At 40.5% G+C, this 15369-nt stretch overlaps 1 protein-coding gene across 5 annotated transcripts in view; it reads right to left on the bottom strand.

Annotated features, from left to right (window-relative positions):
• The window catches only part of LOC126059664 (WASH complex subunit 2-like), a 79051-nt gene that overhangs the window by 27882 nt on the left and 35800 nt on the right, over nt 1-15369 (bottom strand). For all 5 annotated transcript variants that reach the window (XM_049855532.1, XM_049855535.1, XM_049855536.1 and 2 more), the window contains 2 exons: nt 6242-6373; nt 3953-4125 (listed from right to left, as the gene is read on the bottom strand). In XM_049855532.1, coding sequence (XP_049711489.1) covers nt 3953-4125; nt 6242-6373 — 305 coding nt within the window. The remainder of the gene's footprint in view (nt 1-3952; nt 4126-6241; nt 6374-15369) is intronic.

The raw sequence follows: 15369 nt of genomic DNA, 5'->3' as shown, positions 1-15369 counted from the left end.
CAGAACAGTGGGATGCAGACCTCAAATTCTCATAAAAAGACCAGACTTAATGGTCTGACTGAGACCAGAGGGACCCCGGAGGTCATGGTCCCTGGACCTCCTGTTGGCCCAAGGCTGGAACCATTCCTGAAGCCAACTCTTCAGACAGGGATTGGAATGGACTGTAAGACAGAAAACGATACTGGTGAGGAGTGAGCTTCTTGGCTCAAGTAGACACACGAGTCTATGTGGGCAACTCCTGTCTGGTGGTGAGATGAGAAGAAGAGTGGGACAGGAGCTGGCTGAATGGACACAGGAATACAGGGTGCAGAGGAGGAATGTGATCTCGTTAGGAGGAGAGCAGCTGGGAGCACACATCAAGGTGTGTATTAACTTTTTGTATGAGATGATAACTTGAATTGTGAACTTTCACCTGAAGCACAATAAATAAATAAGGCCGGCAGCTGGAACCTACCCAGAGGCACCTCCGAAGAAAGACCTATTTTCGAAAGGTGACAGCTATTGAAAACCCTACTCTGAAAAGTTCTACTCTGAAACACATAGGGTAGGTATTAGTCAGAATTGCCTTCACAGCAGTTTTTTTTTTTTAAAGAATCACCCAATATTAGCGATGACTATTTACTACACACTAGAAAATTAACCCAGCAATACTTTTCAATTTTAGCCGGATAAAAGTCATTTCAGTAAACTGGTCACCACAGTTATCTAGTTACTGTAGAACATAATTAGTGTGTGTGTGTATATATATATATGTATCGATAAAAGAACTCTGGTGGCACAGTGGTTTAGCACTCAGCTACCAACCAACCTTTACATAGAACAGAACAATACACTCCCCGGTCCTGTACCATCCTCACAATCATTGCTATGTTTCAGCCCATTGTTGCAGCTACTGTGTCAATCCATCTCGTCTAGGATTTTCCTTTTTGCTGACCTTCTACTTTATCGAGCATGATGTCCTTCTCCGGGGACTGGTCCCTCCTGATAACACGTCCAAAGTATGTGAGACGAAGTCTCGCCATCCTTGTTTCCAAGGAGCACTCTGGCCGAACTTCTTCGAAGACAGACTTCTTCGTTCTTCTGGCAATCCATGGTATATTCAATATTCTTCGCCAACATCACAATTCAAAGGCATCAATTCTTTTTGTCTTCCTTATTCACCGTCCAGCTTTCAAATGCATATGAGGCGACTGAAAATACCATGGCTTGGGACAGGAGCACCTTAGTCCTCAAAGTGACATCTTCACTTTTAAAACCTTTAAAGAGGACTTTTGCAGCAGATTTACCCAATGCAATACATCATTTGATTTCTTGACCACTGCTTCCATAGGTTTTGATTGTAGATGCAAGTAAAATGAAATCCTTGACAACTTCAATCTTTTCTCCATTTATCATGATGTTGCTTATTGGTCCAGGTGTGAAGATTTTTGTTTTCTCTGTGTTAAGGTGTAATCATACTGAAGGCTGTAGTCTTTGATCTTCATCAGTGAGTGCTTCGATACTACAGCCTTGGAAATCCTATGGGGCAGTTCTACTCTGTTCTACAGGGTCACTATCAGTTGGAATCAACTCAACAGCAATGGGTTTTATGTATCAATAAATAACACATATCGTTCTTTTTTTGTAATTTAACTATTCACCAGGCACAAACCGCATGGCTTATTGGTTAATTTAATACTGACATCTGACCGCATCTTAAAAACACACAGGAAAAAAGTACAAGTGGTTCAGGAGTTGAGTGCGCTTACACTGGACGTGTACACTGAAGGACAGGTAAAATGTAAGCCAACACCTTGAAGAAGTCATAAAAGCAAATGGCCAATACTTAGTGACACAGTAACGTAATACCTGATTTGCCTTTAGGGATACATACCAAGAAATGCTTACATAAAATATACTTTAAAAGACTCCTTAATAACCTGAGTTAGAAAATGACACAACCTTGCTTCTAAAAGTCAAGAGGACTTGAAGCACTTAGTGATGAAGATCAAAGACTACAGCCTTCAGTACAGATTACACTTCAACATAAAGAAAATAAAAATCCTCACAACTGGACCAATAAATGACATCACGATAAATGGAGAAAACATTGAAGTTGTCAAGGACTTCATTTTACTTGGATCTACAATCAACGCCCATGGAAGCAGCAGTCAAAAAATCAAATAATACACTGCATTGGGCAAATCTGCTGCAAACCCTCTATAAAGTGTTAAAAAGCAAAGATGTCACTTTAAGGACTAAGGTGCGGCTGACCAAAGCCATGGTGTTTTCAGTCACCTCATATACATGTGAAAACTGGACAACAAATAAAGAAGACCGAAGATTTGATGCCTGTGAATTATGGTGCTGATGAAAAATACTGAACATACCATGGACTGCCAAAAGAACAAACAAATCTGTCTTGGAAGAAGTAACGTCAGAATGTTCCTTAGAAGCAAGGATGGTGAGACTTCATCTCACATACTTTGGATGTGTTATCAAGAGGAATCAGTCCCCTGGAGAAGAACATTATGCTTGGTAAAGTGGAGGGTCAGAGAAAAAGAGGAAGACGCTCAAGGAGATGGACTGACAGAGTGGCTGCAACAATGGGCTCAAGCACAGCAATGACTGTAAGCAAGCAGTGTTTCGTTCTGTTGTACACAGGGTCGCTATGAGTCACAACTGACTCGGTGGCACTTAACAACAACAACGTAACTAAAAAAAAAATCATACGGTATTAAGGAACTAACTACATCAGGTACCCAAAAAAATACCGGAAACTTCATTAAGAAGCTATGAGAAGAGAAAATCTCGTGTATGATTTTCTGCACAATTAAAATATAACTAATCTACAAAAAACTTTGGTGACAGATTCTGAGGAGATAACATACAGAAACCACTGTTTTGCCCTCTGGACGTAGCTATGAGAGGATACAACCGTGAGCCTGAAGCAGCCCCTTTGCCCTCAGTTCACTGCTTGACCACTGGTAGTTAAACCTGGGCCTCCCCTGGGGATCTGTCCTCAGTAGCAGGAGGAGCATTTCTCATTACAAGTAGAGTTAGGATTATTTGCAAACATACAGATGGTCATATAACCTACGGTCTAACCAGGACACTTCTGAGAGTGAAAGGGAATGCTGCTAATAACTATGCTGGAACGACCAGCATAGGCCAGGGCTGTCCAGGCAAGCCAGGATGTTTGGGTTTTCAGAGAGGAGCCTGCGGGCTGGAATGTAAATTAAGGTATTTCAATTCCAGAGCCTACGTTCAAAGTCACTGCCATACTGCCAGAGGCCAACGATGTTCAAGCTTCGCCACACCGACGCACAAGATTCACAAGCCCAAGCAACTGAATTCTAATGTAATCATTTAAGGCCCTCAGGAGAAAAAGTAGTATCTCCGGGGCGTTCTTCTGAATCCACAGGAATCTGGCAACAGGTTACAGTACCAGCCACACCCCATGCTCACTCTAAAATCCTTCTAGCTGCAGTGCAAGTGTTAGTATGGTGAAGCACTTGGAGCAGCGAAAGGATACAGCAGACCTCTGCAGAGAATCACACCGTGAGCAGGACAGTGTCCAATGCTGAGCAATATGCCATCTGAATAACCAAGTTAAGAACAGTCAACATGACCAAACTTCACATTATTTTATCAGGTAGCCAAGGAGAGAAACAAAAACAAACTGTACCTACACCCCTGACAAGCTAAGAAACAAATATTGTGAGGTTAAGAAAAAAATAAGACATGATTGGTAGAACAAATGGTGAGGATATGGGGGGACAAAAAAAAAAAAAGTTTTCCAGTCACAAGAGCACCTGGCAAGTGAAAAGACAGTCCCAGACCTTCTCATTTGTGTGGCTCCTCCATCGTGACTGATTAGAAAGTCATCCAAAGGAATGAGAGCAGGCACATCAAATGGCCATTGCTCAGCACCACAGACACTGGTGAGAGGATTTCTCACTGACCACTTCACCTGTCTTTAGCAATAGCAAACAGGTCATCTTCATCATCCTCTTCAAAGAGACCAGTCTTTTTCACAGCCTCCTTAGCTCCCTGGCCCTGGCTGGTGCCCGAGTCCCTTAGCTCTCCTTTAGGCCTGCTGTCAGATGCTGAGTTGGTCTGTGAATCAGTAATACTCCACTGGTCCTTAAAAAATAAAAAGCATATGAAAAATCCCATGACAATTGAGATTAAGAAACACAGTAAGTAAAATTATTAACACTTCAACTAAGTGTATTTAAACTAATCTTATCACTGTTAAAAGAAATTCATGTCCAGTACTTTTCTTTGTACTCAAATCTTGAAACTGAATTCTCTGATCTAACAAACATTCTCACGGTCCTCCCCTACTGTCTCTCCATGATGTTTCTCTCGTCCATCGATCTGCTGAATATTAGGACAAAGAAACTTGCCCATTTTAGGAGATCAAAATTAATTACAGAAGGGAGAGAAGAGGAACGTAAAAGAAATCAGGAACTCTTAAACTTTGGGGGGAGAATGAAATTTTAACTTAAAAACCCCAAAGCAGCCTTAAAAAAAAAAAAAAAGTATAGAAAGCTCATGCAATTCACATGCCAAGAAGACACAATGAAAGCTGCTAATGATACTTTTCCCACAAAAGCCTGAATGTGGCTTTTACAAAGCATTTAATAAAATACTACCTGGCCATTCTCATCCAGAAACTCCTGTTCACTTGTTTAATTGGTTCTCCACTGTCTACAGGCTAAAGGTTCGCAAAGTAAAGTGAGGTCCACAAAGCAGCAGAATCTGCTTGTTTGAATGGCAGACTCTCAGGGGCCACCAGACTGTCTGAATCAGAACCTGCATTTTTCCCTCAATCCCCAGGTGATTTGTCTGCACATCCAGGTTTTAGAAGCATCCTTCAGACCAGTGACGTTCAACGGTGACTACGTACTAGAACCCCAAGGACAGGCCATGCCCCAAGCCAATTAATTCACAATCTCTGGGGGTGAGAAACAGGCATCAGCATTTTTTAAAGTTCCCACGTGATTCCCATGGGCAGCCAAGGTTGACAGTCACCGTTTGGGTTCCCTGGTTATCTCTACTCTGCATCCACTTCTGCCAGCTTCTGCTAGTTATGTTTATTGTTCCTGTAATGATGGTCTCAACTACAGGAGATCAACCACTAACACTGCCTAAAAAAAATAAATAAAAAGGATAAGCCATCATCAGTTCACACTTCAGTAGAAAAAGCAAATTGTGCTGTGCCTTTTTAAGTTGCTTTCAGTAAGAACATTAACACATCTCAGATTTATCTATCAGAACATACCCTCGTATCTTGCCCACAGTATTATAATAGTATTATAATAATAAAGAACAATTATTACAAAACAGGAAGATTTTGTAATGGTCAGGGCTTTTCATATTATTATTAATATAATCTATAACTAATCATACATTTATTAGTTATTATTTATAATATATATTATTAATATAAAACTAATATCATTATATTTGAAGCCTCTTTCTATATAGCTAAATTTGAAAAGGGGCTAAATCATCTTCACTACTGATTTTGCCACTGTGTATCCAGAGAGCAGATGGAAATATTGTTAAGATGTCTATGAAGGAGTTAAACTCGCACAGGACACTCCTACCAGGTCTAGCTACAGCTCTAGATTAATGAAATGCAATAAACATTTAACAAGATAAAACAAGGCTAATTCATTTGAATTAGCATATACTATTTTTTTTTATATAGTTTTTTATATAGTTTGGAGCTACAGCTGCTAACCAAGAGGTCAACAGTTCAAATCCACCAGGCTCTCCTTGGAAACTCTATGGGGCAGTTCTACTCTGTCCTATAGGGTCGCTATGAGTCGAAATCGACCTGACGGTCCTGGGTTTGGTTTGGTTTGGTTTATATAGTTTGGGGGCACCCTGGTGGCTCAGTGGTTAAGAGCTCTGTTGCTAAGCAAAAGGTCGGCAATTCAAATCCACCACCTGCCCCTTGGAAATACTATCAGGCAGCTCTACTCTGTCCTATAGGGTCGCTATGAGTCAGAATTTACCCTACCGCAACAAGTATATAGGTTGGCGGCCATATTTATTCCTACTTTGAAAAGATTAATCTGTAAATTAACACAGTCTACTAAATAATTTTAAGAAAAGAAAGAGTCTTGTGAACAGTCTTCGATAACTGAACTTCACTAGGTATAAAGCATATTTGCAAAAAAACACGTTTTGGACAGCTGTGACTCTTTAATTCCTCTCCTGCTCCTTAGGACAGACCTGCACCTACCTCCTCATCACTGCTGAACAGTAAGGCAGGTGCTTTCTTCTTAGACGGCTCAGGGAGTTTTGTTTTCTCTTGACTTGGAGTTAACAGAGATGATGTCTGCTTTTTAGCAGCTTTAGCCCCAAAAAGATTATCCTGGAAAACCAAAGACAGGGTATATGACAACTTTATGTACATAAAATGCAGTCAGAAAACTAAGACATTCCCCCACAGCACACTGTAGGTCCTAAGTCTCCAGTCACGTACAGAATATAACACCTTTGGGAAAAAGAATCACAAAATGCTAGTAAATGCCACTCCCCATCTTAGGTGTAACTCTACAACAGCCTATATATAGTTTGTTCTAACTGTATTCTCCATCCACAGAAGGAGAAGAAATTACCCCAGAACTCAAAGGTAGAACACCTGGTGGGGTGGAGGGGGGAGGCAACGTGAGGACAGGTCTCAGAAGTAGAGCTAGGAAACACGGTGGCCGCTCTATTATACTCAAGGGGGGTCTACAATCTGGAATTAGAAAGACAGCAGAACAGCCCCCTGTAGCAGCCAGCAATCTACAACTTTGTCTATGAGTTAGAAACTGAAACAATCGGTTAAAGGAGAGAAAAACAGGGGCTTTCTCTCCTCTTTTACATCTACAAAACACACCTGGGACCAAGGAAAGGAATGACCTGTGTTTCTAACTGATTTTAAAGAGACAATACAAATTTAAGAAATAGGTTACTAAATAACGTCACTAGCCATTTTAAGGGCCGATTCTTTGAGGCTCAATGTCGTCTGTAAATTCTTGTATAGTCAAGCACTTTTATTAAGGTAATAAGAACTAAACAATTAGAGAACCTGAGACAGGGTCAGGATGGAAGAACACTCTCAACAACATACTGCAGCAAGGGGACAGTCCTGAAATGTAAGGAGATATAGGCAGCCTTCTGGGAGGGGGCAGTGAGAAAGGTCTCAAAAATGAAGAGCTGATGTCAAAAGGAGATACCAGTGATAGCCAACATCTATCACCTCCCTACTGCATGCCAGGCACTGTGCTAAGTGTTTTACAAGAGTTACTGGTTTTCATCACCACAATGACCCTAAATACTGTTAATCATAGGAGATTCAGAAAGCTTAAATTACTTGCCCATGGTACATGGTCTACAGGTGGTAGAGCAAGACTATAAACCCGGGGTCTGACTGCAAAGCCTACGAACGTAGCCATGGTACAGCGCTGTGGAGAGGTTAAGACGTGATTCGTCATCCCTCTTACTTCTCTCCCGCACATTTCTCTCACAGTCCAGGGTGAGAAAGAAAGGTGGGGTCAGGACATGGCCTTCTCTTCCTCTCCATCTCCAGGTTATCCAAGACATTCGGTGTAGACCACTAGGTGTAACAAAGACACATTCCCTGCAAATAATTTTTTTTTTTAATTTTCACTGTGTTTTCAGTGAAAGTTTACAAATCAAGTCAGTCTCTCACATAAAAACTTATACATCTTGCTACATTCTCCCAACTGCTCTCCCCCTAATGAGACAGCCTGCTACCTCCCTCCACTCTGTTTTCCTGTCCATTTTGACAGCTTCTAACCCCCTGTAGCCTCTCATCTCCCCTCCAGAGAGGGGATGTCAACATACTCTCAAGTGTCCACCTGATCCAAGAAGCTCAATCCTCACCAGCATCCCTTTCCATCCCATTGTTCAGTCCAATCCCTGTCTGAAGAGTTGGCTTTGGGAATGGTTCCTCTCCTGGGACAAGAGAAGGTCTGGGGGCCATGACCACCGGGGTCCTTCCAGTCTCAGTCAGACCATTAACTCTGGTCTTTTTATGAGAATTTGGAGTCTGCACCCACTGCTCTCCTGCTCCCTCAGGGGTTCTCTGTTGTGTTCCCGGTCAGGGCAGTCATCGGTTGTAGCCGGGCACCATCTAGTATTTCTGGTCTCAAGCTGATGTAGTGTCTGGTTTATTTGGCCCTTTCTGTTTCCTGGGCTCCTAATTACCTTGTGTACTTGGTGTTCTTCATTCTCCTTTGCTCCAGGTGGGTTAAGACCAACTGATGCATCTTAGATGGCAGATTCCCAGTGTTTAGGAACCCAGACGCCACTCTCCAAAGTGGGATGCAGAATGTGTTCTTAATACATTTTATTATGCCAAATGACTTACATATCCCCTGAAACCATGGTCCACAAACCCCCACGCCTCCTACACTAGTCTTCGAAGCATTCAGTTTATTCAGGAAACTTCTTTGCTTTTGGTTTAATCCAGTTGTGCTAACCTCTCCTGTATTGTGTGTTGTCTTTCCCTTCACATAAAATAGTTGTTGTCTACTAACCCCTCTTCCTCCTTCCCTCACTGCTCTCGTAACAAAGAATATTATCTTCTCTGTTTAAACTACTTCTTGAGTTCTCGTAATAGTGGTCTTATACAATACTTGTCCCTTTGCAACTGACTAATTTCACTCAAAGCATGATGCCTTCCAGATTCCTCCATGTTACGAAATGTTTCACAGATTCATCACTGTTCTTTATCAATGCGCAGTATTCCACTGTGAATATACCATAATTTAAACATTCGTCCATTGATAAGCACCTTGGTTGCTTCCGTCTTTTTGCTACTGTAAACACTGCTGCAATGAACATGGGTGTGCACATATCTGTTCATATACAGGCTCTTATTTCTCTAGGATATATTCCAAGGAGTGGTACTGCTGGATCCTATGGTAGTTCTATTTCTAGTTTTTTAAGGAAGCACCAAATCAATTTCCAAAGTGGTTGTACCATTTTACATTCCCACCAGCAGTGTAAAAGTGTTCCAGTCTCTCCACAGCCTTTCCAACATTTATTATTTTGTGTTTTTTGGATTAATGCCAGCCTTGTTGGAGTGAGGTGGAATCTCATTGCAGTTTTGATCTGCATTTCTCTAATGGCTATTGATCGTGAATGTTTTCTCGTGTATCTGTTAGATACCCGAACGTCTTCTTTAGTGAGGTGTCTGTTCATATCTTTTGCCCATCTTTTAATTGGGTTATTTGTCTTTTTGTAGTTGAGTTTTTGCAGTATCATGTAGATTTTAGAAATCAGGCTCCAATTGGAAATGTCATAGCTAAAAACTTTTTCCCGGTCTGTAGGTAGTCTTTTTACTCTTTTAGTGAAGTCTTTGGATGAGCATAGGTGTTTGATTTTTAGGAGCTCCCAGTTATCTACTTTCTCTAGTAATGTTTTATATACTGTTAGTAATGTTTTGTATACACTTTACGCCATATATTAGGGATCCTAACGTTGTCCCTGTTCTTTCTTCCATGATCTTTATCGTTTTAGATTTTAATATTTGGGTCTTTGATGCATTTTGAGCTTGTTTTTGTGCACAGTGTGAGCTATGGGTCTTCTTTCATTGTTTTGCAGATGGATATTCAGTTATGCCAGCACCATTTTTTAAAAGGACTGTATTTTCCCCCGTTTAACTGCTTTGGGGACTTTGTCAAATATCATCTGCTCATATGTGGATGGATTTATGTCTGGGTTCTCAATTCTATTCCACTGGTCTATGTAATCTGTTCTTGTATCAGACTCAGGCTCTTTTGACTCCTGTGGCAGTTGTTGTTATTGCTGTTAGCTTGGCGGAGAGTTGGTTCCAACTCATTGCGGCCCCATGCACAACAGAACGAAACAATGCCCAGTCCTGAGCAATCCTTACAATTGTTCTATCCTTGACTTCACTGTTGCAGCCACTGTGTCAATCCACCTCATTGAGGGTCTTCCTCTTTTCCACTGACCCTGTACTCTGCCAAGCATGATGTCCTTCTCCAGGGACTAATCCCTCCTGACATGTCCGAAGTACGTGAGATGCAGTCTCACCATCCTTGCTTCTAAGGAGCATTCCGGTTGTACTTCTTCTAAGACAGATTTGTTCGTTCCTCTGGCAGTCCATGGTATATTCAACATTCTTCACCAACACCACAATTCAAAGGTGTCTACTCTTCTTCGGCTTCCTTATTCATTATCCAGCTATCATATGCATATGATGCAATTGAAAATACCATGGCTTCGGTCAGGTGCACCTTAGTCTTCGAGGTGACATATTTGCTCTTCAACACTTTGAAGAGGTCCTTTGCAGCAGATTTACCCAATGCAATACGTCTTTTGATCTCTTGACTGCTGCTTCCATGGCTGTTGATTGTGGATCCAAGTAAAATGAAATCCTTGACAACTTCAATCTTTTCTCCATTTATCATGATGCTGCTCATTGGTCCAGATGTGAGGATTTTTGTTTTCTTTATATTGAGGTGCAATCCATACTGAAGGCTGTGGTCTTTGATCTTCATTAGTAAGTGCTTCAAGTCCTCTTCACTTTCAGCAAGCAAGGTTGTATCATCTGCATAACACAGGTTGTTAATGCATCTTCCTCCAATCCTGATGCCCCGTTCTTCTTCATATAGTCCAGCTTCTCATATTATTTGCTCAGTATACAGATTAAATGGGTATGGTAAAAGAATACAACCCTGACCCACACCTTTCCTGACTTTAAACCAGTCAGTATCCCCTTGTTCTTTCCGAACAACTGCCTCTGGATCTGTGTAAAGGTTCCTCATGAGCACAATTAAGTGTTCTGGAATTCCCATTTTTCTCAACATTATCCATAATTTGTCATGACCCACACAGCCGAATGCCTCTGCACAGTCAATAAAACACAGGTAAACATCCTTCTGCAATTCTTTGCTTTCAGCCAGGGTCCATCTGACATCAGCAATAATATCCCTGGTTCCACATCCTCTTCTGAAACCAGCCTGAATTTCTGGCAATTCCCTGTCGATATACTGCTACAGCCGTTTTTGAATGATCTTCAGCAAAATTTTGCTTGCGTGTGATGTTAATGGAATTGTTCTATAATTTCCACGTTCAGTTGGACCACCTTTCTTGGGAATAGGCATAAATATGGATCTCCTCCAGTCAGTTGGCCAGGAAGCTCTCTTCCATATTTCTTGGCATAGACGAGTGAGCACCTCCAGCGCTGCATTTATTTGCTGAAACACCTCAGTTGATATTCCATCAATTCCTGGAGCCTTGTTTTTCGCCAATGCCTTCAGCTCACCTTGGACTTCTTCCTTCAGTACCATCAGTTCCTAATCACATCCCACCTCTTGAAATGGTTGAACATCGACTAATTCTTTTTGGTATAATGACTCTGTGTATTCCTTCCATCTTCTTTTGATGCTTCCTGTGTCATTTAATATTTTCCCCATAGGATCCTTCACTATTGCAACTTGAGGCTTTAATTTTTTCTTCAGTTCCTTCAACTTGAGAAATGCCAAGCGTGTTCTTCCCTTTTGGTTTTCCATCTCCAGCTGTTTGGACATGTCATTATAATACCTGACTTTGTCTTCCCGAGACGCCCTTTAAAATCTTCTGTTCAGTTCTTTACTTCATCAGTTCTTCCTTTTGCTTAAGCTGCTCGATGTTCGAGAGCAAGTTTCAGAGTCTCCTCTGACATCCACCTTGGTCTTTCTTTCTTTTCAATGACCTCTTGCTTTCTTCATGTATGACATCTTTCATGTCATTCCACAACTCATCTGGTCTTCGGTCACCAGTGTTCAGTGAGTCAAATCTATTCTTCAGATGGTCTCTAAATTCAGGTGGGATATACTCAAGGTCATATTTTGGCTCTCGTGCACTTGCTCTGATTTTCTTCGGTTTCAGCTTGAGTTTGCATATGAGCAATTGATGTTCTGTTCCACAGTCGGGCCCTGGCCTTGTTCGGACTGATGATATCGAGCTTTTCCATCGTCTCTTTCCACAGATGTAATCAATTTGATTTCTGTGTGTTCTACCTGGCGAGGTCCATGGGTATAGTCGCCGTTTATGTTGTTGAAACAAGGTATTTGTAATGAAGTCATCGTTGGTCTTTCAAAATTCTATCATCTGATGGCTGGCATTGTTTCTGTCACCAAGGCCATATTTTCCAACTACTGATCCTTCTTCGTTTCCAACTTTTGCATTCCAATCGCCAGTAACTATCAGTGCACCTTAACCGCATGTTTGATCAATTTCATACTGCAGCAGGTGATAAAAAATCTTCTATTTCTTCATCTTCAGCCCTTATTTGGTGCATAAATTTGAATAACAGTTGCATTAACTGGTCTTCCCTGTAGATGTATAGATGTTATCCTATCACTGACAGTGTTGTACTTCAGGATAGATCTTGAAACGTTCTCTTTGATGATGAATACAACACCACTCCTCTTCGAGCTTTCATTCCCAGCATAGCAGGCTATATGACTGTCCGATTCAAAATGGCCAATACCAGTCCATTTCAGCTCACTAATGCCTAGGATATTGATGTTTATGCATTCCATTTCATTTTTGATGATTTCCAATTTTCCTAGATTCATACTTCATACATTCCAGGTTCCAATTATTAGTGGTTGTTTGCAGCTGTTTCTTCTCATTTTGAGTCATGCCACATCAGCGAATGAAGGTCCTGAAAGCTTTACTCCATCCACGTCATTAAGGCCGACTCTACTTTAAGGAGACAGCTCTTCCCCAGTCATCTTCTGAGTGCCTTCCAAGCTGGGGGGCTCATCTTCCAACACTATATCAGACAATGTTCCGCTGCTATTCATAAGGTTTTCACTGGCTAATGCTTTTCAGAAGTAGACTGCCAGGTCCTTCTTCCTAGTCTGTCAGTCTGGAGCTCAGCTGAAACCTGCCCTCCATGGGTGACCGTGCTGGTATCTCAATACCGGTGGCATAGCTTCCAGCATCACAGCAACACCCAAGCCCCCACGGGATGACAAACTGACAGACATGTGGTGGTATAACAGGTTCTAAAATCAGGTAGAATAAGGTCTACTTTGTTCTTCTTTTTCAGTAATGCTTTACTTATCCAGGGCCTCTTTCCCTTCCATAGGAAGTTAGTGATTTGTTTCTCCATCTCATTAAAAAAAAGTCGTTCCAATTTGGATCGGAATTACATTAAATCTATAGACCGCTTTTGTTAGACTAGGCATTTTTACAATGTTAAGTCTTCCTATCCACGAGCAAGGTATGTTTTTCCACTTATGTAGGTCTCTTTTGGTTTCCTGCAGAAATGTATTTTACTTTTCTTTGTATAAGTCTTTTACATCTCTGGTTACATTTATTCCTAAGTATTTTATCTTTTGGGGGGCTACTGTAAATGGTATTGATTTGGTTGTTTCCCCTTCAATATTCTTTTTGTTATAGAGGAACCCAACTGGTTTTTGTATGTTTATCTTGTATCCTGATGCTCCTGTGAACTCTTCTATTAGTTTCAATATTTTTCTTGAGTATTCTTTAGGGTTTTCTGTGTATAAGATTATATCATCTGCAAATAGAGATACTTTCACGTCTTCCTTGCCAATCTGGATGCTCTTTATTTCTTTATTTAGCCTAATTGCTCTGGCTAGGACCTCCACCACAATGTTGAATAAGAATGATGATAAAGGGCATCCTTGTCTAGTTCCCCATCTCAATGGGAATGCTTTAAGGATCTGCTTAAGGTGATGTTGGCTACTGGCTTTGTATAAATGCCCTTCATTATATTGAAGAATTTTCCTTCTATTCTTATTTTACTGAGAGTTTTTTTATCATGAATGGGTGTTGAACTTTGTCAATCGCCTTTTCTGCATCAATTGATAAAATCATGTGGGGTTCTTATCTTTCACTCATATGATGGATTACATTAATTATTTTTTTTAATGTTGAACCATCCCTGCATACCTGGTACGAATCCCACTTTGTCACGGTGAATTATTTTTTTGATATGTTGTTAAAATCTATTGGCTAGAATTCTGTTGAGGATTTTTGCACCTAAGTTCATGAGGGATATACAACTGTAATTTTCTTTTTTTGTGGTGTCTTTACCTGATTTTGGTATCAGGGACATGCTGGCTTCATAGAATGAGTTTGGGAGTATTCTGTCCTTTTCTATGCTCTGAAATACCTTTAGTAGCAGTGGTGTTAACAGTTCTCTGAAAGTTTGGTAGAACTCTGCAATGAAGCTGTCCAGGCCAGGGCTTTTTTTTTTTTTTTTTTTTCCTTTTCAATCTCTTCTTTTTTATGTATCTATTTAGTTCTTCTATCTCTGTCTGTATTGGTTTCAGGACAGTGTTTTTCTAGGAATTCATCCATTTCTTCTAGGTTTTCACATTTTTTTAGAGTATAATTTTTCATAGTAATCTGACATGATTCTTTTAATTTCGGTTGGGTCTGCTGGGATATCGCCCATCTCATTTCTTTTTTTAGTTATTTGTTTCCTCTCCTGTTTTTCTTCTGTCAGTTTGAGCAATGGTTTATCAAATTTGTTGACTTTTTCAAAGAACCAGCTTTTGGTCTTGTTAATTCTTTCAATTGTTTTTCTGTTTTCTATTTCATTTAGTTCTGCCCTAATTTTTATTATTTGCTTTCTCCTGGTGCCTGTGGGTTTCTTTTGTTGGTCTATTTGTTCAACTTGTAAGGATCATTCTTTGATTTTGGCCCTTTATTCTTTTTGTATGTGTGCATTTATTGATATAAATTGGCCTCTGAGCGCTGCTTTCATTGTGTCCCAAAGGTTCTGATAGGAAGTGTTTTCATTCTCATTGGATTCTATGAATTTCTTTATTCCGTCTTGAATGTCTTCCATAATCCAGTCTTTCTTGAGCAGGGTATTGTTTAGTTTCCAAGTGTTTGATTTCTTTTCCCTGCTTTTTGTTATTGATTTCTACCTTTATAGCCTTACGGTCAGAGAAGATGCTTTGTAATATTTCAATGTTTTGGATTCTGCTAAGGCTTGCTTTTTGACCCAATATGTGGTCTATTCTAGAGAATGTTCCATATGCACTAGAAAAGAAAGTATACTTGACTGCTCTTGGGTGGAGTGTTCTGTGTATGTCTATAAGGTCAAGTTGGTTGACTGCAGCATGTGTATCATCTGTGTCTTTACTGAGCTTCTTTCTGGATATCCTGTCCTTCGCTGAGAGTGGTGTGTTGAAGTCTCCTATTGTAATTGTGGTGCTATCTCACTTTTCAATGCTGTTAGTTTTTTCATGTATCTTGCAGCCCTGTCACTGGGTGCGTAAATACTTAATATGGTTCTATCCTCCTGATATATTATTCCTTTGATCATTATATAGTGTTCTTCCTTATCCTTTGTGGTGG

Source organism: Elephas maximus, chromosome 16 (genome assembly GCF_024166365.1).
Source record: "Elephas maximus indicus isolate mEleMax1 chromosome 16, mEleMax1 primary haplotype, whole genome shotgun sequence".
Classification (NCBI taxonomy): domain Eukaryota; kingdom Metazoa; phylum Chordata; class Mammalia; order Proboscidea; family Elephantidae; genus Elephas; species Elephas maximus.
This window is presented reverse-complemented; position numbering and strand designations above follow the sequence as displayed.